The sequence below is a fragment of the Lepidochelys olivacea genome (genome assembly GCF_965140295.1).
Source record: "Lepidochelys olivacea isolate rLepOli2 genome assembly, chromosome: 1".
NCBI lineage: Eukaryota > Metazoa > Chordata > Testudines > Cheloniidae > Lepidochelys > Lepidochelys olivacea.
Genome location: NC_140411.1, coordinates 339,333,805 through 339,361,713, shown reverse-complemented (window position 1 = coordinate 339,361,713; position 27,909 = coordinate 339,333,805). Strand labels below are relative to the sequence as shown.

The window sequence follows — 27,909 nt, the reverse complement described above, 5'->3', positions numbered from 1 at the left end:
GCATTCCTTCCACTCTTAAATGGAATCTCATTTGGGTGTTTTACAGCACTAGTTAATTGATGATTTATGGATAAAAGGATTAAAAATCATCCCAGAGTTTATGCTTCTTAATAAAAAGCATTAGACACTTTTAGATAATCAACTCATTCCACTACTTTGATATCACAAGAGATGTCAAGCTGGATGGAACAACTTTCACAACCTACCTATTAGGGCAAGAACAAGTTTTAATAATTCCACTTTTAAAAAAAATGCAGGTAGGATTTTTCCATTCCTGTAATTTAAGTACAAATCAAAAAACGTCATGCACTTGTACAAGAGCAATAAAAAAAATTAAATATTTATTTGAATAACAAGCTTAAGTTCAAGCTGCAAAGTTGGCAATGTAGATTTTAAACACAGATCACAGAAGCGTTCACAAAAGGTATTTGAGCAAAGAACAAAAATACTAAAAATATACTAAACAGCTGCTGATTTTAAACAAAAAAAAGGCTTGTAATCACTATACAAAATGTAAAATGTATTAAACACTACCATCCACAGAACAGAGGTTTGTTTTTAAAGTGATTATATTTAAAAATTATTTGTGTAGTTAATTATATAGTGAATTGTAAATGAATATTATACAGAAAAGTCCTTTTGGTCTGCAATTCCTTTGTTGCACTATAGCATATCCAATCACGTTGCAAAACTGAGCAATTATTGTTTTTTCCTTACTATCAATAAAGAAAACAATTATTGATAATACAGTAAATATTGTCAGGTCTACAAATAATGAAATTAAAATTTCTCCTTCAACTGTGAAGTGCTTTCCATGCAAAGTTAGCACTTGATTGTTTAACAGTGTGCGCTACCAAGCAACGTCCAGGGTTGTAGATGCTGTCGAGTAAAACTAAACTTTACAAATCAAAGACTGAATGGAATCATGCAACCCTCTTACTACTTGAGTATACCCACTGTGTCACCTATCAATTTACTGCCTTTCCAGAATATCATTCAAGGCATCCAAAATTAGACAATGATAAATATACATATAATGAAAGGACACACACTGCTATTTGACACTACTACTGGTAATGTCTGTGCTACGTGAAAGCACCTTTAAAAAGAGCCTATGCGGCAAGAGATAAGTGTCTAAAGATTCAAAATGAATCAACAGTATTGGATAACAATATAATTCTCAACTCAGAAGCTGCCTCAAGATTAGGTGCATCTTCAGTTAATGTAACAGGAAAAAAAGGCAATGGATTTTATTTTATTAATTGTATCCACTCAAACTGACCTAAGGCCATCAGATGTGCAGACACATTGAAGTTTTTTTTTTTTCTTTTTACAGTTCTTTAAATTGTAGGATGATAAAGGAATAGATCTATTTAAAAACAAAACAAATAGCTATTTTATCTAGATTAAGAAGTGGCACCAGGTGTCGGGTTCACGTTTTGAGTGGCCACTTGTGGTGCAACTTCAATGATTCGTGGTTTATCTATTATTCTGGCAGTACGATTGCCCTTCTCTACAATCCCAATAATCCATGCTTGGTGACCCTCGCCGTATTTCGGAGATTTGATCTCGGCGCAGAAACGTGCTGCCTGTTCACGTGGTAGACAGATAAGGAGACCTCCTGCAAAGAAAAAGGATCAGCATATTAACTTTTGGTTGCATTTCAACATCAAAACATTTAGAACCTGACCCTGCAGCCCCTATTCAGGCAAACTCTTATTGACTTTATAGGTTCTCTGGCAGAATAAGGACAGCAGAAGATGATTTGGTGGAGGTCTTTCTGCTGTCACTGTAAAACATGAAATTTACTGTTAAATTTATGGTTATAAATAATGTAAGTGTAACCAAATATGCACTGCAAAAGTTAGCAACATGCTAAGGACAACAAAAGATATATTGAAACACAAAGGCATTACAAAACAACAACAAATATTGCAACTCACCCCTACTAAAAATTCACATATAATCATTATGATGAATAATGGGCCCTATTCTGATACCCTGACTCCCATGTGCATAGCACCTTAATCCTCAAATAATTCCACTGAGTTCACTGGAACCTCTCACGGAGTAAGGTGCCGTTCAAGGTGAGTAAAGGTGTCAGAATGTGACCCAAAGTTATGTCCAGGTATGACCCTACAAGTCTTGCTCAGTCTCTCTGATTTTCGTAGGGTTGCTTATGTGAATAGCGTTTTCAAATATACAGTCTTCTCCACAAAACCCTCTCCCACACGCTCATTATTGATTGAAAATAATATTGTTTGCTAATGAAAGCAGCATATTTAACATTCACTTAGTAAAAATAGGAAAACCGTGGTACTTCAACACCTTTCTTCCAACTATTACTTGCAAGACCATCCTTTTTCAGTGCATTGAAAGGTACTGGAATGGATTTTTGGAGATCTGGGTTCTTCCTGTGAGACCTTGGGCATGGTAATTAATCTCTCTGCACCTCAGTTTCTTATGTGTAAAAAGCTGAAAATACTTCCCACCTCATCGTGCTGTTGTGAAGACAAATCTAATAGTGTATGTGAAGTGATCAGATTTTATGGCAATAAGTGCCATAAAAAGATCTGTAAATAAGTTGATTTTACTAATCAAACCTCACAGCACCTGATGATAGGAAAGAGACATATAGGAATTGATATGTTATTAAAACAACTACCGCATTCAGTACATAGCAATCTCACACAACCCTCTGGTACAGAAAATGGATAGTCCCTGAAGACTTTAGCCAGGGCACTCCTACTCTTATGAAAAGTGCCACAGTATCTTAAAAAGAAAAGGAGGACTTGTGGCACCTTAGAGACCAACAAATTTATTTGAGCATAAGCTTCTGTGAGCTACAGCTCACTTCATCGGATGCATCCAATGTTCAATGCATTCGATGAAGTGAGCTGTAGCTCACGGAAGCTTATGCTCAAATAAATTTGTTGGTCTCTAAGGTGCCACAAGTCCTCCTTTTCTTTTTGCGAATACAGACTAACACGGCTGCTACTCTGAAACAGTATCTTAAGTGACCAGAAATAGTAAAGACTTTGGGTCTCATGTCTAATCTAGGATGGCACATCCAGCAGCACAATGCCCACTATCATCATAGCAGGTCACTGATTTAGAAGAGACCCTGGGAGAAGAGCACCATCTACTGAATCACCCACAAACATTCCAGCAGTACACAGGAGTTTCTTTGAGCTCTTTTAAAAGTGTGCCAATCCTACTCATCTTGTGTGATCTTATGGATCACAGCTTGTAGGGGTATAGCTGCAGGCTAATAGCATGCCATGGACTTTAGATTTTTTTTTTTGTGCATACTGAATATCTTCATGTACAAGATGCTCTTCCGATATATGCACAAAGGGAAAGAAATTACATGAAACAGAAACCATCTTTAATTTAAGGCTGCAGAAGAAGCAGCTTTTCAATAGTAGTGGTAATTAAAAAATAATATATGTAAACATTATTTCTAGGTGCAATGTGGACTCACTATGTCTGCTACACATGAAAACACCTACATCTCCCAGGCATTTGAAGATATTCACTCTTCTGTGCCTATCTTTTAAACAAAAGCAGAAAGGCAAAAAACACCATGATGTTTAAACTACTCCAAACATAATGGGCCAAATTAACCCCTACGGGAAGCAAGTGCTATTCCCATAGAAGTCTCTGGTTCAAATTCAGTTACTTCATTGGTCATGCAAATGGGTCGAAGAATAAGTTTAAATAATAAAACAACATAACTTGCATTTGGCATTCAGTGAACAACTTGCGTACCAATTGAACAAAAGGGAGGAGTGGTGGGAAGTACAGCAGGACAAATGATCAATAAAGGTATAAGGAAGTAACCTGCACTCATCAATTTTCCCCCTCAGCCCCTCCTGTTAGTTGCCTATCCTGCTATCGTATGCCAATGATAAATCTACCTTATGATCTTTAGAAATAGAAATGTCATAAGTTGAGGCTATTTGCAAGTTTCCACTGAAAACAGTTCTCATCTGAACACCCCCCATAATGTGCTGGCCAAGTATACGTCACCAACGCCTATGTGTTATTAAAGTCATGCCACCCTAACACCGGTGTTGGTGGATACTCAAGAAACATCAGTTATGAGTGCTTTCCATCATTTGCTGTACTCTGCTACAAAAATCTGTTTACAAAATATGAAGCTACAGAGGTAATATTTCAGGAAATTTAAGAAAACAACGGGTAACTGCTCCAATTATCCTGCTAGTAAATACAGGAAATGCTACAAATATCCATGAAGTTCAATTCACATGTTCTGTAACACCTGTCAAATCCAAGTCCATAAATACGTGGAAAACTGGCAAGAGGTATTCAAGCAACATCCATCCACATCTACACTGAATGTAAATAATTGTGGAGAAGCCATTTGAAAGGAATTCACGACAGAGTTTAAGAGACAGCTTATGCTCAAATAAATTGGTTAGTCTCTAAGGTGCTACTAGTACTCCTACCTTCCTTATGAATCATCTAATTTGTTTTCCAGGGTTTCATCTTTTCTAGAAAAAGACAGTGCTGGCCCAAGGTGTGGGATGGACGGCGCTGAGACAGAAGTGCTCTATTCACAGAGCAGGGATAGCGCAGGGGCCAGTATTCCACAGCCTCTCACTCATGAGGGAAGCGCATCAAAGAGTAAGGTAGTTCAATTCAGTCTCCATTCCGTGTTTGGTCTCTCTGTAACTGCTAACTAAGGTGGCAATTAGTCCCATTTGAGGTGGTGTTTGTTATGCAGATATCTGTCCACCAAGAAAGGGACTCAGACTAGCAAACACATTCATGTAGATCCCCAGACAGCCACCACATGATATTTTTCATCTGTACTGACTGGGTCTGGTTTTGAACTCTTGAAAGGGATCATATTCCATATCCTAAACATCTGAACCACAAAGTCTCCCCAGGACAGAGCTTCTCTTTAAACACTTATGGCTAAAAAACAATTGAACATATTACAGTAAGTTGCATATTCACTAGGCAGTTTATAGCTCTCATTGGGATACCTCTTTCCAGATCTTCAGACTAAGTTTTTCTTTCAGGGGCCCTCTTTCTGCAGAGAACTTGAATAATACTTTTGGGGGGAGGGAGGGAGGGCGAGAGCGTGTGTAAAGAAACAGAACGGGAGACCAAGAGGAAAAATGACGTAGAGAAACTTCAAGGAGAAGAAAAGAGCTCTTATTCTGAGAGGCTATATGGCCAGAGAATTAACAAGATACAGAGTTGTTTACCTCCTGGTCTCCAGTTCAAATGCACCTCTAGGAGGTAGTGACCAAAACTTGGTGCCACCTGATGGCTGTTTAGAGGTTTATGTGAAATGAATTTGGTTTTATCAGCCTAATTTCTAATAGATGAATGCAAATAGGACAAAATCATCACTACAATCTGCATCTTACTTGACAGACTCTAGAGAGACCAAGTATTGAATGGCTCTTAGAGATTGAATTCCTTTCTCACTACTAACGATAGTATCTCCAGGTCAGGTTTGTGACACATTCACAGGGCAGTGGGAGAATAAACCTGCACTGTTGATGCTTGTGCTATGTATGGATAGAGTGACAGCTTTAGTCTCTGGGGTTGGCAATCCAGCACTAAAATTCATATACAGATTTATAAAAGAAAAATACAGAATACTTATTTGATTGGCAGTAGCACTGTAGGCAGTATTACTTTTGAGAAAATGCAGTGCTGGCTATGAACAAATTCAAATATTCACTGATCTGTAATTTTAAAAGAAATAAAATTTTAAAGAAATTCAGAACCATCACTAACTGTAAATGCTAAATGTTTCAGATATTCCCCACAAGAGGTTTTTAAAATACAGTATTTCATAAGGGAGAAGAGAGGCACATTCAAAATAGTTTGGTGGTTTGTTCACAGGCTGAAAAAGTTAATTGTGAGCAGCTGTATGGCTAACACTCTTATCAGCCTGGTAACACCATTCAGAACTCAACACATGGTGTTTGTAGCTACACATCTGGAATAATGTGAAATTCTGAAGGGAAAAAATAAGTCACTCACCTGACGTCTCAGGACAAGTCCCATGCATGAGGCCAAACATATTGCCACATGCTTTGCTAACTGCAGCCATCTTGGCTAGGACAGGAAGGTTATGGATAACGAAGGACACCTCATTTCGTTGTTGTTTGGCTAGATTCTGTGCATGCCCCAGGATTCCAAATCCTGTGATATCTGTAGCTGCATGTGCATTGAAAGTGTGCATGAGTCCAGCAGCTTGACAAGAAAAAACAAACAGGGAAAGTAACATTTATACAGTATGACAGAGAATTAAAATGGTGTTACAGACCTTTAAAAATAAATATCTAGCCTCCCTGCTCGAATAAAAACCATCCAGCTTCAAATCTTTCAGTAGAAGAGGCAGTTAAAACATAGGGACAACAGAAATTCACAGGTACTGAGCAGATTCTCTTTAAACATTTGATTTGACTGTTGGTTTTTCAGTGTAATTAAATACAGCAAAAGATCATTTTAAATTGAATTATATTTATGAGCATGTTATATAAAAAGTGCTAATGGTGCCAGATCCAAGTTTCCCCCAGCATTTGGGGATGAGGTGTTGAGTGCCCCGGGTTTTGGCTTGGCCCATTAGCTGTAAAGTTCAGGATTCAGACTGAATTGGTTTCAAAATTTACTTCAGAACTTTTAACATGAGACCTGCGTGTTGCATTTCGAGGGCTTAGAGAAGAGAACATGTACAGGTCAGGCAGTACAGACAGACAAGCAGAGCCAACTCCATAATGTTCCAGCCTCCCAATCTAGGCATTCACGGAATCCTTGAGCATTTGTAATTGCCAAGCTCCTGGCCAGTAGAAAGAAACTTCCATGTGCAGGACAATAGCTTTAGTTAAGAGCGGTTTAAATGCTGTTGAAGGTGACCTACAAAGGGGAGCGAGAAAAATGTTTTGCCCTCTAAGAACTTTCTGATGTATGAACAAGATTTGAGAGGGGTTTTTTAACATTAGAAATCCAGGTCATATAGTCTATTTTTTCCTGGAACAGGAGGGCAAGTACCAGGGAAGTAAAATCTGAGAAAATGAGAGGAGAAAAGATTTTTAAGCATCCCAACACCCTCCATTAAAGCTTAAAAAACTCCCATATTCAGTTTTATCCCCCTCCAGAAAGATGTCCAACAAAAAATAGGGCCACACTGCTTGCTATTTCTATGGTAACAATTTTTTTTAAAAAGCCCCAAACACTAAAGGAAAGAATTGACATACCACTTTTCCCAGCAGGAAAAAAGGAGCGGGCGGGGGCGGGGAAGCAAGAAAATGAGATGGGGGGAAGGGGGGGAAGTGGCGCAAGGGGAAAAGATCCTGAAACAAAATTTTGAATTCAAAACAAATGAAAAACATCATTTATTTGAAAAGTTTTTGTGAAAATTAAAATTTAAAGTTTTGACCACCCCTACTGTCAGGGCATCAGAGAAACGCAAAATAAAAAAAAAAGCAAAGCAGCAGCACAGACCCCAATTTCCCTTAAGAGAATATTTTAACTCAGGGGTTCTCAACCTTTTTTCCCCTGAGGCCACCCCAATATTCTATAAAAATTCCAGGGCCCAGCCGATGTGGAGGGGGGTGGAGGGTGCCTTGGGTAGAAGTGTAGTTTGACTTCCATATTGTGGGGGCAGGGCCTGGCGGGGCTTGGGCCAGCTGTGTCTGGCAGGGCCTGGGGAAGAGTGTGCCACCTCCACCCCCTGACTCACCTCAGCAGGCCACCTAGCCTGTCTGGGCTGGGGGGACGGGAATGGGACACAATCAAAAATTATAAACTCAGAGGGGGGAATGCTAGCTCAAAAAGTTTGCAAACTGCTCAGGGTGCAGGCAAGGGGTAGCTAGGGGCCATGTGCAACGAGGGCTGTTGGTAGCTAGGGGCTATATATAGGCAAGTGGGTAGCTGAGGGTGGAGGGAGAGGGGTAGTTAGGGTCTGTGTGTCAGGAGGGGCCCCCCCTGCATTTGCTGCTCCCCGAGGGCTCTGCCAGCCCCGGAGCCAGGTACCCTCACCTGGGTGGCTCTTACTGTCTGCATGAGCAGTCAAACAGGGCTGGGAGCTGAGGAGCAGCCGCAACCCTGGACCCCAGCAGCAGGAGATGGGAGAACGCCGCAGCTGCCCACTCCATGGCACCAGACAGAGCAGCACCTGCCCTGCCCGGCTCCAGCCTCCACTCTGGCCGGGGGACGGGGCCTTGGGGGTGCTGGGGGACAGGGAGGAGGAGGGGGAGCTGACCCCAGGATTGCCCCACTCTGCTTAAGGCACTGCAATTTGTGGGAACAATCCCCTCCCCCACCATGCTCCCCGCATCTTCGCCCATGGGCTTGGGGCTTCAGCCCTGGCGGGGGCACCAGGACTCCAGGATTCAGCCCTGCACCTCTGGGCTTTAGCCCTGCAGGAAGTGCTGACGCTTGGGGCTCCAGGCTTCAGCCATGGGCCCCATGGACCCCCTGAAACAGCTCACAGCTCCCATGGGACCACAGAACCCCAATTGAGAAACGCTGCTCTAACTCATGTTATTTACTTCACTCACCAGGAAAATGTTCATCTCAAGCACCATTTGTGCCTTTGCTATATAATTAACCAGGGTCTTTTTAATCTTGCTTCATGAACATTGAATAGATTAAAGATGAGAGGCTGAGCTGATGTAGCTTATTTCCCCACAGCAGACAGCTGAAATTAAATGTGGAAAGCAAACCCAAACCCAAACCAAAACAACCTAGACCTCTAGGGCATTCTCATTCTTCATACCTGTTCTGTTGAGCCTTGCCATGTTCATCATTGCCTCCTGGTATGCTAGCTCCACATCTTCTTGAGTTACCACTAGCTTTATTTTATTCCATTTTTCTGGCTATTGGTGGAAGGAGAGGCATGATTTAGTTTATTTTCTTAGTTTTGTGGATGTGTGTTTTAAAATGCATTCAAATTTATGCAACTTTAATCCAGGATGTACTTCCACTTTTTGAATGTTTAAAACGTTAGCCCTTTAAAAATTAAACTAAACTAAAGTCAATGATATTTTACTAATGTCTTTACGTTTGCAGAAATATAAAACAAGTTTCTCCATTTATATTTGGTTACCCTGTTGTGCCTAGATATTGCAGTTCATAGGGCATTGTATTTAAAGATTTATTAGACACAACATTTAAGTGCTGTACACATTTTACACTGCCCTCTGTGGGCAGATGCAGTCGGGTAATCTATCCTCTAAATACCTCCCTCTGAGAGAACTAATGCAGGATTAAAAGAGATGCACCTTACAACATGCCCCAACATCTAGCAAACCAAGGCACTTTTGGACAAAAAGGGAATAATTCCACAGCTGGCAACTCTCCACCAAGAAGGCTGGGCCACCAGTACCCAAGAGGTCAACCCTCAGGACTGACAGCAAGAGTTTCAAATGATCTTTCATTGTTTCCTCAGTTCTGAGCACTGTAGGGGAGAGCATGCTCTCATTGTAGCAAGCTGGGATCATATCATCCTGTAAGGTTCACCTCCATTTTAAAGTTACCTTCCTTTTTCCAAACATTTTCATAGATTTATTCCACATTCCATCCTTTTCTAACATCATGTGTTAACAACAACTTGTATTTATATAGTGCCTTTCATCCCAAACAATCCCAAAACACTTCACGAAGGGATACTCAATAAACAGAGAACTTAATTCATTACTGGAAATAATGCCACATCTACATTAACAGTTGATTTAGATCAGAAGGGACCATTATGATCATCTAGTCTGACCTCCTGCACAACGCAGGCCACAGAATTTCACCCACCACTCCTACAAAAAAAACCTCACACCTTTATCTGTGCTATTGAAGTCCTCAAATAGTAGTTTAAAGACTTCAAGGAGCAGAGAATCCTCCAGCAAGTGACCTGTGCCCCATGCTACAGAGGAAGGCGAAAAACCTCCAGGGCCTCTTCCAATCTGCCCTGGAGGAAAATTCCTTCCCAACCCCAAATATGGCGATCAGCTAAACCCTGAGCATATGGGCAAGATTCATCAGCCAGATACTACAGAAAATTCTTTCCTCGGTAACTCAGATCTCACCCCATCTAATAGCCCATCACAGGCCATTGGGCCTATTTCCCATGAATATTTAATTATCAAAACCATGTTATCCCATCATACCATCTCCTCCATAAACTTATCGAGTTTAATCTTAAAGCCAGATAGATCTTTTGCCCTCACTGCTTCCCTTGGAAGGCTATTCCAAAACTTCACTCCTCTGATGGTTTAAAACCTTCGTCCAATTTCTAGTCTAAATTTCCTAGTGGCCAGTTTATATCCATTTGTTCTTGTGTCCACATTGGTACTGAGCTTAAATAATTCCTCTCCCTCTCTAGTATTTATCCCTTTGTAGTGTTGCTCTGAACTGTTTGAAACAAAACAGGATTAAGACTGGAAGTGAAAAGCATATGTAATGAAAAACCAGGGGAGAGAATTGGAATAGATGAAAATATAATTTTCCAAGCTGGAATCTGGTCAGGACATTGCGATTAACACTCTTATAAGAAGATCTACACAATCATTAATAACCACTAGTGGACACTGGTAGTAACCAATATCTGAAGGAGAGTACTTTTCAGAGCACTGGTTTGGTAATGACTCAAGAGAATTCCACCTACCAATATCATTACCACCACCACTTCCTGTAGCACACAGTTTCATTTGAAAGTTCTCCCAATCAAGGACTGACCTATCTTAGATATCTGCAAGTCAGAGCAATCCCACTCCATGCTCTTCAATCTTTGCTCCACTCCCTGCGACTACACAACTGAGGGAAGAAGATGTGGGCTGCAATCTTCCCTGCATCATTTCCTATCTTCAACTCTCACTCTAAAAATCTTCCTTTTCATTTTTGCCTATGAATGACACAAAGCCCACTCATATTTCCTAATACAGCATCCTTCCATTTCATTATCCCTGTAGCGATACTCTGCAAGAACCTTTCACTACTTCTTTACCACATTTAATGTTTTCGCTCACTTTTTACTCTGTAATCAATCTCCATATTCAAGCTTTCCTTTCTTTCCTGTACAAAAGTTGCTATACCATACAGTCTCTCTTCAAAGCATTTTCTGGTACTAAAGAATCTATTTATATAAGTAATAATCCTTTAGAAGCTTTATATATAGATAAATATGATGGGTAATCTCTGTTTTCTCTTCTTTTTAAAAAAAGAACAAAAAAGCTGGTGCAATCTCAACAGAATTTTTCTTTTGCTTAAAGATATACACGGATTTCCTTTCTGCCTCTGTTTTTCACAGCAGAAAGTGCTTTGGTTGACAGTCAAGGAAAATTAAAAGTACTTGAAGTATGTGGCACTTCAGAATAGCCTTCATTTGTGAGTCTGTACCTCAGTGAAACAGGTCAATAAGTGAGATTATGGTCAGAAAAGAGACCATAAAAAGGTCATCTTGCTGTTTCATGTTTATTTCCCACCAATGACTTTTACATTAGGTATTTTCTCTGAGGCTCCCCATCCTGAGATTGGATTGGCATGGGTGGGACGCTGCAGCTACGCAGATTGTAAGATCAGACCTTAGATCTTCTTTTACAAATTTAAGAGAGAAAATAAGTGTTTTCTAGCTGCCCATTCTTCAGACTCAATCTAGGCTCTATGGGGGGGGAGGGGGAGGAATCAAGCTAGTTTCCCGCCCCACACTCCCTTTGCTGAAAAGAGATTCTGGAATTAGAATACATCTGGCAATTTAGTGGCTGACACCCCAGGCAAATTAGATATCGGCTCACTTTTCTGCCAGTCTATTGGCTCTGCAGTCCCCATAATAGTAAAAATGCATCTTTTTAAAATGCAAACTAAGCAGTGGTAATTCTGAAGACATACAATGAGAGCCAAATCACAAACAGATGCTCATTTTACAATCACTTTTCAGTTCAGTAGCTACGTTTGCCTTAAGTACATATGGAAATATTTCCACGTACATAGTGCAACTATCGATATTTTCTTAAACTCAAAGTGTAATATATGGACTGTAGAGATATTTCCATGTACCCACATACAGAAAATCCATGAACATTGGGTGAAATCCTGGCCCTACTGAAGTCAACGTGGCCAGTAATTCACCCAGGATGTCAAGTCATTGCTTTGTTCATTGACAGGCATCCAGATCCAGTTTTTTTTTTTGTTATTAATCATGTTATTAATCATGTACAGTAGTGCCTAAGGACCAACCAAAAATGGACCCCATTGTGCTAGGCACTGTACAAACAGAGTAGCAGACAATCCCTGCCTGGAAGAACTTGTAATCTAAACCCAAAAGGCAGACACAGGGTGTGGGGAAAGCGATAAGACAGCAATCCCCTTAAATACTACTTAAACTAGAGAGTGTTCCAATTTAAAAATGTTGTGGCCCTTCATGCAATATCACTGACACTTCATCCCATTCTAAGCAGTTTACTCACAATATCTAGCCATTGGTGGACAGCTACAGCCACTTGCGTTCCCAAGGGTTTAGTCAACACAAGCACATCTCCTGGCACTGCATTGTCTGGCCTGCAAACAAAGTGTTCACATATTAATTACAAAGTGAAGTTTACACTTGAATAGGAGTATTAGGTTGGAAATTATATTTTCACAGTACCATACATTCCATTGCACTTAAAATTGATATTTTTAGAAGACATATACAACTTAAAAAACCCCCATCTAATTACCCTGTGGGTTTTGCTGTCACAGAATATTATTGAGGCAGAGAGCTTATGAATATATTTAAAAGGAGATTATATCTTCATATAAAGGATAGTGCCTGCAGTTGCATAAGATCATGCATTTTTTCCTATTAAGTTGTTGGGTACATTAGGACAGAAGAAACAAAGGACATGTTATCAGTCCTCATAATTCAAGGCATACGTGAATCACCAGCTGGGGGCAGGGGGAAATTCCTTCTTATGGTATAATACTCCACACAGGGAAGGAGTATTATACCTTCCTCCATAGCATTCAACATTGGCCAATGTTGGACACAAGGTAATAGATAGCCTGAAAACTGTAAGCACAGCACTGGTGTGACATTTGTGTTCTTTACTTCAGATACCATTTAAAAAAAAACAAAACACATCAGCATCCTGACCAGTTTTTAAAAGCCAGGCTATCCATCTCCAACTATCATTCAGATATAAAGATTCCAAAGTTTAAATTTTCCTCTTGAAGGAGCATATATGAGCACAACATATCAGAAATGAAACACTCTTTTTGAAAAAGCAAACCAGTGCAAGAAAGATGTTGGCAGCAATCTTAGATATCTCTAAGGTATCCATCACAAGAGTACCCAAGTACTGAGAAAATACATCTTTATTCATCAGGAAAAATTAAAATAAAGAACATGATATGGTATTAAAAAGGAAGATACACTTTTATTTAACCCTTTGATATGGCACCATGCAATTTTGTTCAGTGATTTAACTTACATTATAAATTCATTAGGCTGACAGACTGTAGTGGCCACTCCTCCTAAAACAATCCAAGGATTTAACACTGTTTGGCCACCAGTCACAGATGTTCCTGCCTCTTCCGCTGCATCTTTGAAACCCTGGATAATTAGAGGCATCACTTTGTCCCTTTCCTATAGATCAAAGTACAGAGGTCAGAGTTTCATTTTAGCAGTGTCTACTCATTTCACAACAGGATCAGGGCGTTAGGAACTCAATCCAGCTCCCACTGAAGTCCACAGCAAGATTCTCATTCAGCAGAAGCTGGATCAAGCCCTAAAAAAAAACATTAGTCTCCAGCAACTGACATTCCACACAGTACTGTCATGGATTCACAGTTCCTTGTAAAATGTTGAAGGAACATCCCCAAAAGGTCACACAGGAGCTAAAAAAGCTGGGACATGAACCAAGGATCACATAGATCCAAGTCTCTGCTCCTTATGGACTGAAAAAAGTTCTGCAAATTCAGATCATCCTTCTGTTTAATCTGGTGCAGCCCACAGCATGCTAGTGCCATAGGGGAAAGAGGAATTTGGCCGCTGGTCCCTGAAAAAGATTGCTCTCTATTCTTTGCTTCCCACTATCCCACCCAGCTGAGCAACCACAGGGTCCCAGGTCATTTCTTCCTCCAAGAGGGCAGCTCTTGTTCTGCCCTGCCATCTGCCACAGGTGCTGGTAGTTTCCAAAAATCCACCTCACTTTCTTTGGCACCAGATCAGTAGTGCTTCAAAGGAAGCATCACAACAGCTGGCCCAAAAGACCCCAGAGAGTACCTATACAAGTTCTTATACCACACCTATCAACATGGTATTCAAGAGTTGTCTCAGGCCCCTACCGTACAGGGCTGAGCAGGAACAGGGACACTGTTTGGGAGAAGACAACTAAAGTACTGGCAGAAAATGTGCAGCCAGAGAAGAGCTGTTCAGGACCAGCCTGTTGGCAAGCAGACACAGAAGTCCTATCAATATGCAAGTAACTGATTCTTAGGAGTAGCATTCTATGAAACCACGCACCGAGCCCCTTTTTAAAAAGGCCCAAAACTTTGAGGAAAAAAGCATTAACATGTATACTACAAAGCTAAATGATCATTTAGGGTAACACACTGTGGGAGGTGTAGTTATTTGGGTTCATTTGTTTCACAGTAATCATCATGGACCTTACCCTATCTGTCATTTTATTACTGATTCCAAGGAGCATCAACATGTTGTCACATTCTGTGACCCCCATAGCATAAAGGTCACTTAGGACATTGGCACAGGCTATACGTCCCTGCAAAGAAACAAAGACAAAAAAATCCAGATCAGTATTTCCATATGTTTAGATAACGCTTCACATGAACAGGACAGTTCTAGTCTTTAACACATGGTTATACTCTGAGATTGTAAAACTGGCATGTTCTCACTCCACAGACCTGCTCCCTGCCTCCACTCTAAATCAGAGCTTCTCTCTTTAATAACAATGTGCCCAGTTCCTCCATACCTCCACTGAAGTCAATGGAGCAATAATATGCCAATTTACATCAGCTGAGGATCTAGCCCCATAAGTTTATATTGCTTTCTGATTCTGTTAGCCCTCCAGAACCAGCATAGCTATGAGGCAGTGAGTTGGATTCTAATCCTTATTTTGCATTATCTCAGAATTGTTTACTAAGTTCCCATCAGTTATACCTGTGCAAAACTACAGATGGAAATGCAGAGATATCACTCAGAACATAATGCAGTTATGCAGACGTAACCGAAGGCCTATTTAGCCTACAAAACAGTTTTTGTAAGAATGTAGAGAGCAGAGAGGAGATAGCAAAAACTCCTTGATGAGGAAACAGAGCTGAAGACACTGAGCTCTCTGATGAAGAACATGCCCAGTTGGAAGGGATGTCAAAACAAAACAAGCCTACATCATCAGCCAAATTCTGTTCTCAATTACATTGGTGTAGGTCTGGGATAACTCCACAGGCTTTAATAAAGTACTCCTGGGGGGATTCTGCGCGACTGCGCACCCGCAAAAACAGCTCCCTCCCCGCAGAATTCCTGCAGAAAATGGCAGGCAAGCAAAGAGAAATATTGTGCATATAATTTTTAATTTTTGGCACAGAATTTTAATTTTTTTGGCGCAGAATTTCCTCAGGAGTAATAAAATTAATCTGGATTTACAACTATAGAGATGGAACAGAATCTGACCCTATATTTTTAATATCCATTTTTCTGCAATTTCCCCAAAACCTTAATATGATAAAAATAACTGCTCCACATATTTAAACACAACAGTTTGGGCCAAAGGAAAAAAAATCCTAGATAGAAAGCAGAGAAAAAAAATATTTAAACTAAAGTGCAAATCTTCATTGTAAGAGTTATATTAGAATGCAAGCTCTTTAGAGCAAAGACCATGACACTCACTTTGCTAGAAGGTGCCCAGCTCATCTTTTGAGCATACTGTTTTACACCATACAATCTGACCACAATGGACCATCATCCCACTTCAGCTACACACACAGAGCTCCCCACTGAGGTTAGCGGGGCTCTCTGCATATATCTGAAACTGGAATATAATTGAGTATTTTAAATTATTTAAAAGGCTTGCTCACTATGCACACTAAATGGCTCCGAGGAGACCCACTGCTAGTTTTGTAAGAACTAGAACTTGTAAGAGTCCTTGTGGCACCTTAGAGACTAACAAATATATTTGGGCATAAGCTTTTGTAAGGAGGCTCGAACATGTCATTTTCCTTTCTGTACTGGGATTATCAAACTATTAAGCATTATCTTCAGTGTTTACCAAGCAAGCTGCTAGTTTATGCTCTCTTAAGAACAAGAGATAAGGTTTTCAAAACCACAATGACAACAGTTCTCTGGTCTAATGGTAGGAGGTCAATGCAATACCCTGCCAATAGGTAAAACCCCCAGGGAGACACACTCAGGAATTGCAGATCTCAAGTCTGAGAAAACTGAGGTGGAGAAAAACTTGGCAACACACGTACTTTGCCTCCAGTATTGGCAAACACCAGAAGGTTCATAATTGTGGTTAGCCTGGGTACAAGTGTCCAAGCTCTTGGATGTTTATCTGGGGCTTCACCCTGCAAACCTTTAGCCATATGATTAGTCTCACTGAAACAAATGATCTACTTTTAGGAGTAAGGACAACTCATGAAAACAAAGCTCTCTTCTGCTCCTGTACTTAAAACATGCCTCTCTCATATTGCATGAGGGGCTTGTAAAAGACTCCGCCTATTATTTAGGCTCCTCCCAACACTTCCCATTAGAAGAGCTGTTTTCAATTGCTTATAATAGGGGTGGGAAAAATTTTTGGGCTGAGGGCCACTTTAGGCTTGCAAAACTGTACGGAGGGCCGGGTAGGGAAGGCTGTGCCTCCCCAAACAGCCTGGCCCCCTCCCACTTCCCACCCCCCTCCGAACCTCCGACCCATCCAACCCCCCCTGCTCATTGTCCCCTGACCACCCCTTCCCGGGACCCCGCCCCTAACCGCCCCCCCTCCTAACCGAACCCCCTATCCAACCCCCCGGCTCCAACCCCTATCCACACCCCTGCCCCGACAGGCCCCCCGGGACCCCTGACCCAGTCAACCCCGACCCCTTGTCCCCTGACCGCTCCCTCCCAAGACCCCCATCCCTAACTGCCCGCCCAAGACCCCACCCCCATCCAACCCGCCCTGCTCCCTGCCCCCCCCCGGACCCTGCCCCTCCCGCTCCCTGTCTCCTGACCGCATCCCCTCCCAAACTTTCACCCAATCCAACTGTCCCCTGACTACCCCCCAGGACCTCCTGCCCCTTATCCAACTCCCCCCACCCCCTTACCATGCCACGTAGAGCAGCAGGACAGGCCTGGGAGGTGGGCAGGCGCAAGCAGCTCTGCTCGCGCAGTGGCATGGCTGCGGGGAGGGGGAAGTGAGGGAGGGGCCGGGGGCTAGCCTCCCCGGCTGGGAGCTCAGGAGCCAGGCAGGACGGTCCCGCGGGCCGGATATGGCCCACGGGCTGTAGTTTGCCCACCTCTGGCTTATAACTTTGTCAAACTATAACCATTTGGACTGAAACTCTGCATGCCTTGTATCTGCCTCAGGCTGAATGTTGGAAAATTTCAGCCAAAATGGTTCAGCCATTTCCAAAAATAAGGCTACAAAAAATGTTGTTTTGTCCACGTTAAAAAATTATTGCAACTCTTACTTCGAAATGATCTAGCATCCCCATGCTTTGAAGCAAGGACTTGAAATTTGGCAGCAGGGGGTGGCCTTTGTGTCAGAGATGAGCCTTTTGCTAACCATATGCTAACCAAAAATCCACCCGAATTTGTCCCCGTTATAAGCCCTTGGAAGAAAAATATATATATAACTGCTTGCACATGCTGAGTAGAGTATTCCTGAAGCTTATCAATTAAAATGTCCAAAGATTCTGTCCTCTATCCCCTCACAGTTCCTAATATTACTCAGACTGCACATCATGTGTTATCCTCACAGAGCAACTGCCCGTGATTCAACTCAGGGCTACGTGGACTCATGAGGCTTTTCCCTGTAATGGTTGCTCCAGGCTGGGGTGAGGCCAATCACCGGAGCTAACACTACGGCACCTATTTCTCCTTTCAGTGCCCCCAAGGAGTCATGGAGGAGTAAGCCATCTGATTCAAATACAGATAGGAGGGAAAGGAGCAAATTCAGACAAGGAATATGGTAAGACTGGAACTGTAGGGTAGGGAGAGGAGGGAGGTGAGACTTTGAGCCAGGTGGCTTGGAGGCAGAGAGAACTTTGAGATTGGAGGGGGAGCTGGGTGGAGGGAGACTGGGGCTACCTGGACAAGAAGACAGACTCGAAACCAGTGCGTGTGGTGGGAGAGGAGATACACATCTTACAAGGAGCTGGGGTTCAGATGGAAAACTGGGAATAGCCAGGCAAAGAGACTGGGACAAGGAGACATGGAGGGGATGGGAGGAGAAACAGACGGATGAGGAGCCAGCAGTGGGAAAACTGGGACTTGCTGGACAAGGATACTGGGACTGGGTGTGGGAAAGGGGAAAGACCGGGAGTCAGGGGGAAACTGGAACTCTGAGGGTGCCCATAGGGGGAGGCTAGGATGGGCTGAACAAGGAGACTGGGGTGAGATGTCTGAGGAGCAGAGACTTAGACTGGAACAAGGAATTAGGAGTTGAGAAGAGATAGAACTGGGACAGGTTGGAAAGGATGAGACAGAAAGGGGTCAAACTTGGGGGAAATGGTCGGAAGAGTCAGCGCCCACACAAGACCCCCCTCTCCAGGGCCTGGAATGGAACCCAAGATTCCGGAGTCTCACTGTTCTTCTGCTGTCAGCAAATACCTAGGAAATCCACTGACAAAGTGTGTCTCATGCCCCTCTAGTGCTGGTCCACACAGAGCTTTGACAACCTACTATTATATCAGTTACTCCATTAGTTCAAGCGGCAGAGATCTGCATGGTGGATCCAAAGGTTCCAACTCTGCTGATAAACCGCAAGGGTGTCATTATGAAGCCACATGATGGAATTTGCTTTTTCATTATATATTTTTTAAAAACCTAGAAAATCACACACAAACTTTGTTTAAAGAACACTAGTAAAGGGGCAATGCGTGTCTTTAAGTACGCTGACCCCACTCTAAGTACATTGCCTTTTTAAGTAGATCAACAAGTTGAGACAGCAGCTGCTGCCAGCAAGCTCCCTCGGTCCTGAGCCCTGTTGTGTCCCCACCCTGCTCTGTGGAGATGGGGTACAGGAGCAGGGGGACAGGGACACCCTGACATCAGCACCCCTCTTCCCTCCCTCTCCCGGACAGCAAGCAGGAGGCTACCAGGAGCAGCTCCAAGGCAACAGGCAGGAGCAGCACAGGGCAGTGAGGGGAGGAACACCTGAACTGACTGAAATTGATAGCCTGCTGGGCAGCTGCCACACAGGGAACTTAGGGGAGCTGTTGGGGGGGCTGCTGGCCCACCCTGGTTCCAATCCCTCCCAGCTAGATCCAACAGGCTGCTCTTCCTGCAAGCAGTGGACAAAGCAGGCGGCTGCCAAACCATGTTATAAAGGAGCATTGTGCAACTTTAAATGAGCATGTTCTCTAATTGATCAGTGATTTAACAATGAAACAACCATAACCGGGCCAACGTTAAGTGAGGAGTTACTGTATGCGATCGTGTTATTAAAGACTGTAGCATAATGCATATGCTCAAGAGAGATGTATTAAGATTGCACAGGCAACCTTAATTCAGGCATTTCCTAACTTTTGAGTGCTTGACTTTCCAACCTTAATAATGGTCTTTAAAAAAATTTTTTGGTGTATAATACGGATCACCACCAGTGCAAATAGCACTGTAAAAACACATGCATCTCTTTTGTCAGAGAAGCAGTAATATAATCTGAGTACAGAACTGGAAACCAGCCGCGAATCCTAATCCAGTTACCGTTCCTGGACTTTAATCCTCACTCTGCCACTGACTTGCTACATAACCTTGGACAAGTCATGTAGGCCCAAATCCTCAAAGCTATTTAGGCACCTAATGTGCCTAAGTACCTGTGAGGATCTGGGCCATAATCTCTCTCAACCTCAATTTCTCCATCTGCAAGGTGGAGACAATAAAAAGAAGTGTTGGGGAGACTAGTGATTTTGCAAAGAGCTCTGAAGTTGAAGAGTGCAATATAATTGCCAAGTATGATTATTTAGGCTCTTCCAGTCCTGCAATTTTATCTAATCATTTCAGAAGCCCAGAAAACATCCTAATTGGAATTTGGTTCCCTGAGTAGGTCAGAGGATAAGAGGGCTTTCTACTTAATCTGAACCAGTTTGCCCAGTGCCTCACAGAGAACCCCATTTCCCTTGACAGCACTTTTCCAACGAAAGTGACTCACTGAATAGCAGTAGGGGGCAGCTTTGTTTTTAATCTTAGCTATTCTCCAGACATTCCCACCTTTAGAAAGCATTGCTGCAACTGCATTGGCAAATATGGGAATGACACGGGAGCGGAAATATGAAAGAGTTTCTTTGTCTCATACATATCTCTGAGAGACACAGAGCATGACAAACCAACCAGTGCAATGGCTGATTGTACAAGACAGCAAGTTCTCACCAGCGTAGACAACTCAGATTAATGAAAGCAAAAACCAAAGCCAGCGATACATGTAATTGCAAATTCAGGCAACTTACCATCATATAAGGGTCATCCACAATGGGATAAATGTAATCTGTTGTCTGGACCAAAGACAAACCACCATGTCTTAAAGGAATGACACAAGTGTCCATCCCAATTCCTGCAAGGACAGGAAACCATCAATCAACTGAATAATTTATTTATCCCTTAGATGACTGAAATTCTCAATAAAAGGGAATTTGTAAAACAGGCCTATGAAACACAAGCCACGGCCAAAGGAGCAACCACCACAATTTTGTTCCTCAGGAGGTATATTGTAAACAAATGAAACAAACTAAGATGAAGAAAAACTTGAGAACGGGACAAGAAACTGAAGTGGGAAAGCTATATATGTAAGAGCTAAACATCCATGAGTTACAATCTAATGCAATTTAATAATGTATGGCAAGTTTAATTATGATGGGGGTTTCTTCTTTTTTGAAGATGTTTGCCCTGTATTATATCATTCTGGGGGGAAACCTGGCAGGTGTTCTTCAAGTTTGCTAGGTGGCTGTTCTCGGACCACCTTGCCAAAACATTATAACAGTAGTTTTAATCTTCAGTAATAATTTACCACAATCATCACGGCAAACCACAAAGGCACGTAGCCTCCTTGCAGATCAAGCACAAAGCTTTTGGTACCCACGAGATCACTGACTGCATAGCAGCATTCCTTGGTAAACAAGCTTTGTAATCCATTGGTCTTCCATCCTAATAAACCCATACCAAGAAAAATGCTGAAACTGAACTACTCTGACGGAAGTGGTTGGCTATATAGCCTCAATATATACTTTCCCCACTTTGAAAAAAAATGCTAAATGTGCTACAGTCCACCTCTTAGGTCCTCATTCGGCAAGCTGATTCATGCACGTGGACCCTCTGTAATTGTGTGAAGCTCTACTGATCTCAGTGCGGTTTCACAGGGGCAAAACATTCTGCCATACATAACAGCTCAGAGGATTAGGGCCTGAGTGTCCAAATCTGCAATCTCCTACTCATGCAAGTATTCCTGACTGCATTTGGGACTACTCTGAGTGAGTCATAACTACTTGTGGGAGTAGGGCCCAATTCTGCAAATCCTATTCCTCCCTAACAGCATCTTAGAAGTACCATCCATACACACGGATAAGGAAGTCACTGGCCTTCTTTTAAAGCACAAAAGATCAAAAGAAATACTGCCAAATGCATTTCTTGATGCATTTGTTAAAGGGATATTCATCTTAAAGCACATTTTAAAAAGACTTAGCAAGTCTATTAATAACACAGGTGAGAAAACTAAGTTTTGAAAATTCCTTCCAGCTTTTAACTTATTTTCCCTCCCCCCATTTATTGTTGCCCATTCATAAGGTTGAACAATAAAAACTAAACTAGCAATTTCAGTGTTGTTTACAGCCAGTTTTGCTTTCTAGCCCTCATGAAACAACAGTCGGTTGAAAAACTGCAGAGGACTAATTAAATCCAATTAAACAAGCACCCTTTTTTTTTAAAAAAAAAAAACTCATGAAAACATTTCTATTATTTAAAAAAAGGTGCCACACAAAAATTAAATTTTGGGCCAAAATGAGATCAGAGCGTCTCTTATCATGGGTCCTCTTAAATTATATTGCCACTGAGCCTCAAACACAATTACTTCATAGATATATTTCATACAAAGATTGCCCTTGTTTAAGTGGGAACATTGGCTTTCTACTGATTTTCACAGATTCTGCCCTCTTTGGGAAAACCATGTTGTGACCTGTTAGTCTAATAAGGGTTATCTAGTTACATTAAAATTGTTTAAAGTGAGCTCACTGTATGCCAGATTAAATAATAGTAAAATATTTTAAAAAAAAACAAACAACTAAGTTGATAAGCCTGAAGTGGAAGAATTTCTAAAATTTGCACTGTGGAGACGAGGTTAAATACACGGTGCTAAACAAACAGATGAACGGAATTAAAAACCTGTGATTAAACATTTTGTCTTAACTAATTTATCTGTATCAATATTAGGTACTGTAGCTGGTATCAAAATTCCCACACGCACCCTGTTCCCTGTGAAGGTTGCTTCTGCAGGTTACTTTTCTGTTCTCCTTGCATCACTATGCAAATACCAAAGAGAAAGCAAATCTGGCAAGAGCCATATAGGTCTTGTAGAGACAGCCTTTCCCATGAAACCTCTACAGGGAGAACAGAAAAGTTATAAAGAACATGACACAATGAGAGGACTGAAAGACTGATTCCCCCCCCCCGCAACCGCCCTCCCCCTTTTGGCTCACAACAGTGGATTCAATTTAGAAATGAAGGCAGGCTAAATTTGGGAACTGGATAATTATTTACAATCAATTCTCAGTTTCACTTTGAGTCAGAAAATAAACTGTTCAATATTTTAGGGGGAAAATCCACAACTATAGTCATAGTACTGTTTCAGAATTATCTATTTTGCATTCACCAAGGAAATACTAAAATGGATACAGTTGTTTTTAGAAATCAATTGTTACTATTTTGGTTACTGAACTTCCACATAATTCATGTACAGAATCTATTAGTGAAAAAGACTATTGTTCTTCTCATATTATAAGCTCTCTCTACTTTTAGAGTCATTTCATTGCTCCTTTTTTCCCCTTCATAGTTAAGTGCTTTGCAGAAAGGATATGAATAATTGCAGTACAAAATTATTTTTCTTGTACAGCAAGATGACAACTGCAGGTTTATCCCTCGCATTTCTGGACACAATCCCTATCTTCTTAATGTATATGCATCGGACAACACCTTAATTTTAAATTAAAATAAACTAATAGGCTAACAGCTAACTTGATCTACTGTTTATGAAACAGGGAAATAGCAGTATCGCTTGTTACTAGAGAAACAAATACTCACCCAACCTGGGCATAACTGCTCCCAGAAACTGTTCATCTTCTTGAAAATGGTTTTCTTGTAGGGACTCAAGCAGTTTCTGTAAAACATCCTGAGGCACTTTACAGCCTGTGCCTTTAAGTTCAGTGAATCGAGTCAGACGGAAGCTCTTGTCCAGTTCATAAGTTTCTGGATTAAAGGACTCCCGAACAGACATGGTTCTGAATGCTACCTCCCCCCCACCTTGAGCAAGCGTATTTGTTGGTTTCTCTGCTGATCAACCTAGTTAGAAAAATTGAGAACATTAGAAAATTCTTAGAACCTACAAGACAACAAGTTAGTGTATGTACTGTAAATAATATCAAAATATTAATGTAGAGGTTTTTGGGAGGGATCTTTTTGTTGTTTCCCCCCCTCCACTTTACTTATTTTAAAAAAAAAAAAAAAGGCAAAACAAAACATCAAGCAGACATCATCTGTTACAATAGGAGGGTATATCCCACAGATAAGCTTCCTGAGGCTACAAGGGAATGGTTCCTCTTCCATCTTCTGACATTTAAACTGCAACATTGTCAGGCCAGTCAGAGGAATTATATGACTTTTCCCCTACAGTTATGCCACACCAGTGTTTAATTAAAAAAAAAAAAAGTCTACAGACCCCATTTAACAGAGAGAGAGAGAGAGAGAGAGAGAAATAAGCGTTACAGTTTTAGTTACTGGGAACAATCCCTAAGAGGAGCCTTAGGCCCTGATCCTGCAACATGCTCAGGCATAGGGGTCTTTGTACACTAAGGCTTTGTATACAATGGAACTTTGTCAGCAAAACTTTTGTCGTTTGGGGTGTTAAAAAAAAACCAAAAAACGAACAAAGCCCAAACGACAAAAGTTTTGCAGACGAAAAGCGCCAGTGTGAACACTGCTTTGTCGACAGGATAAAGCTACCGCCGCTTGTTGGGAGAAGAGCTCTCTCCTGCCGACAAACAGCAGCTACAAAAGGTGTGTAGTGTAGACAAAGCTTAAGCTCATTGCAAGATCAGAACCTTAGGCAATAGCCTCTTTATTTCAAACTCAGTTCTGGTATAAGAGGGCACAACTCATTTAGAGTCAGCAGAAATACACCTGTTCACACCAGCAGTATATTTTCCCTAGAAGACCTATGTGCTCGTAATATAAAGCATTACGAAGGGAAAACATTTAATCAGGATATTTCCTCTAAAAGCATATTTTATGATGTTCATACCCGAAAGCTGTTCAATAGAAACAGAGTTCATGCCTCTCAGGACTTTTTTTGGAACTGAACATACGTAATCAGAGTAAACCGCCCATTAGAAAGTTAATGTAAAAAGAGACTGATGAAATTCATTTAATAAAATTCTTAACAATGCACATCTAATTTTAGAACTCTTTTTCCACTCCGAGTCAGACATACAACACACTCCAAAACTAATAAGAGGCCAAACTGAAGCGTTTAACTTTTACATCAGAATGGTGGGGATATGATGCCATTTATCTTTCTTGGAGAAAAATCTTTCCTGGAATTATTTAAAGTGACCTACATACAGTAGTGTCTTAGAAAGCAAATGTCATGCCTATCAAAAGGGTTCAACAGGCAGTACTGACTGACTGCTGATCATGTTGTTACTGGGTTCAGCTGAAAAGTTCAACACCACTACTGGCCTCTATTCAGTTCGTTTGGTACCATTCAAAAAAAAAAAAATCATCTACAGCCTTATGCAACTGGGTCCCCCAGTATACAGCTTATCAGAAGGCTGCTTCCTAAAAAGTTCTACAAACTCTCAGGGATGTTATTTTATTGACTATGGTATAGAATGGCAATTCAAGTTTTAAAGTCCCTGAAAATTTCTGATTAGGAACTGAACTCCTCTTTACAGTGTTTTCCCTCCTTCCCTGGGAGGCGTGTCACTTATTTAAAACAAATCTTCAAAAACCCAAGCTTGGGCAATAATCCAAGCTCTCATTACAAGAACGTGTCTTGGATGAGCAATGCATTTGGGTTGTAACTTTTGTCTTCAATGCAAGACAATAAGGACTAGCAATCAGAGAGGATACTAACTAGAAAACAACCTGTCGAGAGAAGTAGGAGAAAAAACTGGCTTTTAATGGAAAAATATTTTTTGATATTTTCCAGAAAAATTGTAAAAAATAGCGTTTTCCAAGTGGGGAAACATTTCCCTTCACTTACCGGAACACTGGTGTATTCTTAGCACCCCCTATCCACTTCTATAGGAAAGGATTTAGAGGCCAAAGGCAACAAGCAGAACTTTTTGCATAGTCTTGAGCACGAATACACGCACTGATATATATTCCCTGATTTTAAAAATAAACGTTGGACTAGACAAGTGACAAAGTTATTTAGTTAAAAACCTCAATATGGAAAGGAGCACAAAAGACTTTGATGAAGATCTGAATGTGCTGCGTGCAATAATTTCGTACACTGCCATGGAAGCAACCTTACAAGATCCAATTTCATGTGACTTTTGGCACCCTGCACAAACATGCATTTCTAGCATTCAGTGTATTTGTAAAATAAACAACCCTCCCCATTAGAACAAATCCCCCCCATACTCCAGATGTTTGTTACTTTAAAACAATGACAAATATTAAAAGATAGAGTTTAACCCTTGCCACTCTACAACCCTGACCTTAAATAAAAATGTACGTTGGAGGGTGGCAAGGAAAAAAATGACGGCAGAACAGGACCAGATACCTACCCAAAATAAACCCAAGGACAGGGAATAGCAACACAAGTGAGGGGCATCTACAAGGCGAAGAACTGCAACAAGCATTTCTCCATGGAGTGTAGCGCAGAGGGCTGTGGAGAGACATGGCTCTGGGACACCTTAAATTTCAAGCTGCTGCCTTTAAAGGAAAGCAAGGGCCTCTACTGCTGCTCTTTGTGCAGCCGTGTGGGAGCCTTAGCTGGCTGTGCACAGGAAAGAACCGTGCACACAGAAATCCCCTTCTATCCCCCCAAAGGAGGCTCCTACTAACAGAGCTTTGCAAGGGGTGGGGGGAGAGAACGATCTCCCTTACACACGAAATTATTAGCAGCAAAAGTGCGGGGAGAAGGGGGGAGGCAGGTAAAATGTCAGCAGAAGCAGAGTTAACCCTTCGCTGGAAGCAGAACTGCAGGGGCAGCGTTTAAAGGCGAAGAGGCGCAGCCGCCCCCCATTGCCGCCGCAGCCCCGGGGAGGGCGCGGAGGGGATGGAACGTTCCCCGGGCGCGGCGCGCGCCGGGCTCCCCGGCCAGGGGACTCCACGGCGCGGGGCCCCAGCGGCAGCAAAAATGTCGGCGGGTGAAAAATTTAACCCATCGCCTGCCGGCCTCGGCGCCGAGACTTTTTTAAAGCGGCCCCGGCGGCGCCTCGCATCCCCTTCCCCCGCCCCCCCCCGCGGCCGGGCTCAGGGGCTGGGGCCAGGCATGCCCCGTGCGCCCCGGCCGGCCGGCCAGCGCAGCGCGGGGAGCCCGCTCCCAGTGCGGGGCCGGGTGTTTAACGGCGGAGGCGGATTCCCCTTTAAATCTCCCCGCTTGCCCCCCCCCTCCCCAGGTCTCCCTCTTACCGGCTCGCTCCTCGCCCTCCCTCCGCCTCCTCCCGCGAACGGGACTCCCAACCCAGTCCCACAATGCACCGGGCGCGCCGGGCTCCCTCAGCGCCGCCTGAATGAAAATGTCGCCGCCGCCGCCGCCGCCGGGCGCGGGGGATGACACCCGCCCCCCCCACCACGATCCCTCTCCTGGCTCCGCGCCCCATGCACCGGGGGTTAAACCCCTCCGCGCCCGCGTGCGCACACACCGGGCCCGGCCCTGCCCCCCCACGGGCTCCGCGCCTCACGGGCGGGGGGGGTTAGCCCCTCCTCACACATGCAGTACCTCCCGCCGGCCCCCCCCCCCCCACGGGCTCCGCGCCTCACGGGCGGGGGGGGTTAGCCCCTCCTCACACATGCAGTACCTCCCGCCGGGCCCTGCCCTGCCCCCCCCACGGGCTCCGCGCCTCACGGGCGGGGGGGGTTAGCCCCTCCTCACACATGCAGTACCTCCCGCCGGGCCCTGCCCCCCCCCCGGGCTCCGCGTCTCACGGGCGGGGGGGGGTTAGCCCCTCCTCACACATGCAGTACCTCCCGCCGGCCCCCCCCCCCACGGGCTCCGCGTCTCACGGGCGGGGGGGGTTAGCCCCTCCTCACACATGCAGTACCTCCCGCCGGGCCCTGCTCCCCCCCCCACGGGCCCCGCGCGGCGTGAGTCGGGGGTAAATCCCCACCCCCCCCCCACACACACACTGCCCCCCCCGCCAACGGACACCGCGCGGCACGAGTCGGGGGGTTAACTCCCTTTTCCCCCGCAACGGCCTCAGCGCAGCCCGGGCTGGGGGCTATCCCCCCTCTCTCCCACACCCCGGGCCCTGCCCCCCCACGGGCTCCGCGCGGCACGAGTCGGGGGGTTAACCCCC

The 27,909-nt window shown here is 43.1% G+C and overlaps 1 protein-coding gene across 3 annotated transcripts; it reads right to left on the bottom strand.

Moving 5' to 3' along the window:
* Positions 1 to 467: 467 nt before the first annotated feature.
* SEPHS1 (selenophosphate synthetase 1) lies at positions 468 to 27,166 on the bottom strand. 3 transcript variants are annotated; one of them, XM_084648818.1, is made up of 9 exons: positions 26,173 to 26,769; positions 23,465 to 23,722; positions 20,626 to 20,729; positions 14,637 to 14,744; positions 13,455 to 13,609; positions 12,450 to 12,540; positions 8,771 to 8,870; positions 6,031 to 6,207; positions 468 to 1,621 (listed from the first exon to the last, which is right to left on the bottom strand). In XM_084648818.1, the coding sequence occupies exons 2-9, from the start codon at positions 23,655 to 23,657 to the stop codon at positions 1,407 to 1,409; spliced, it is 1,143 nt and encodes a 380-aa protein (XP_084504944.1). In that variant the 5' UTR covers positions 23,658 to 23,722; positions 26,173 to 26,769; the 3' UTR covers positions 468 to 1,406. The 3 variants fall into 3 exon arrangements, with proteins under 3 accessions (XP_084504944.1, XP_084504943.1, XP_084504942.1); XM_084648817.1 differs by lacking the exon at positions 26,173 to 26,769 and adding an exon at positions 27,023 to 27,166 and having other exon boundaries at positions 473 to 1,621; positions 6,031 to 6,243; XM_084648816.1 differs by having other exon boundaries at positions 473 to 1,621; positions 6,031 to 6,243; positions 26,173 to 26,764.
* Between the last annotated feature and the right edge of the window lie 743 nt (positions 27,167 to 27,909).

What these genes read in the sequence shown, in the direction of transcription:
- SEPHS1 (XM_084648817.1), bottom strand. Translation starts at nt 23,657, where the DNA reads ATGTCTGTTCGGGAGTCCTTTAATCCAGAAACTTATGAACTGGACAAG. An exon ending in AGCAGTTATGCCCAGGTTGG is followed by an intron (nt 20,730 to 23,464) that starts GTGAGTATTTGT and finishes CTGTCCTTGCAG; the next exon opens with GAATTGGGATGGACACTTGT. An exon ending in GTAATAAAATGACAGATAGG is followed by an intron (nt 13,610 to 14,636) that starts GTAAGGTCCATG and finishes TTTGATCTATAG; the next exon opens with GAAAGGGACAAAGTGATGCC.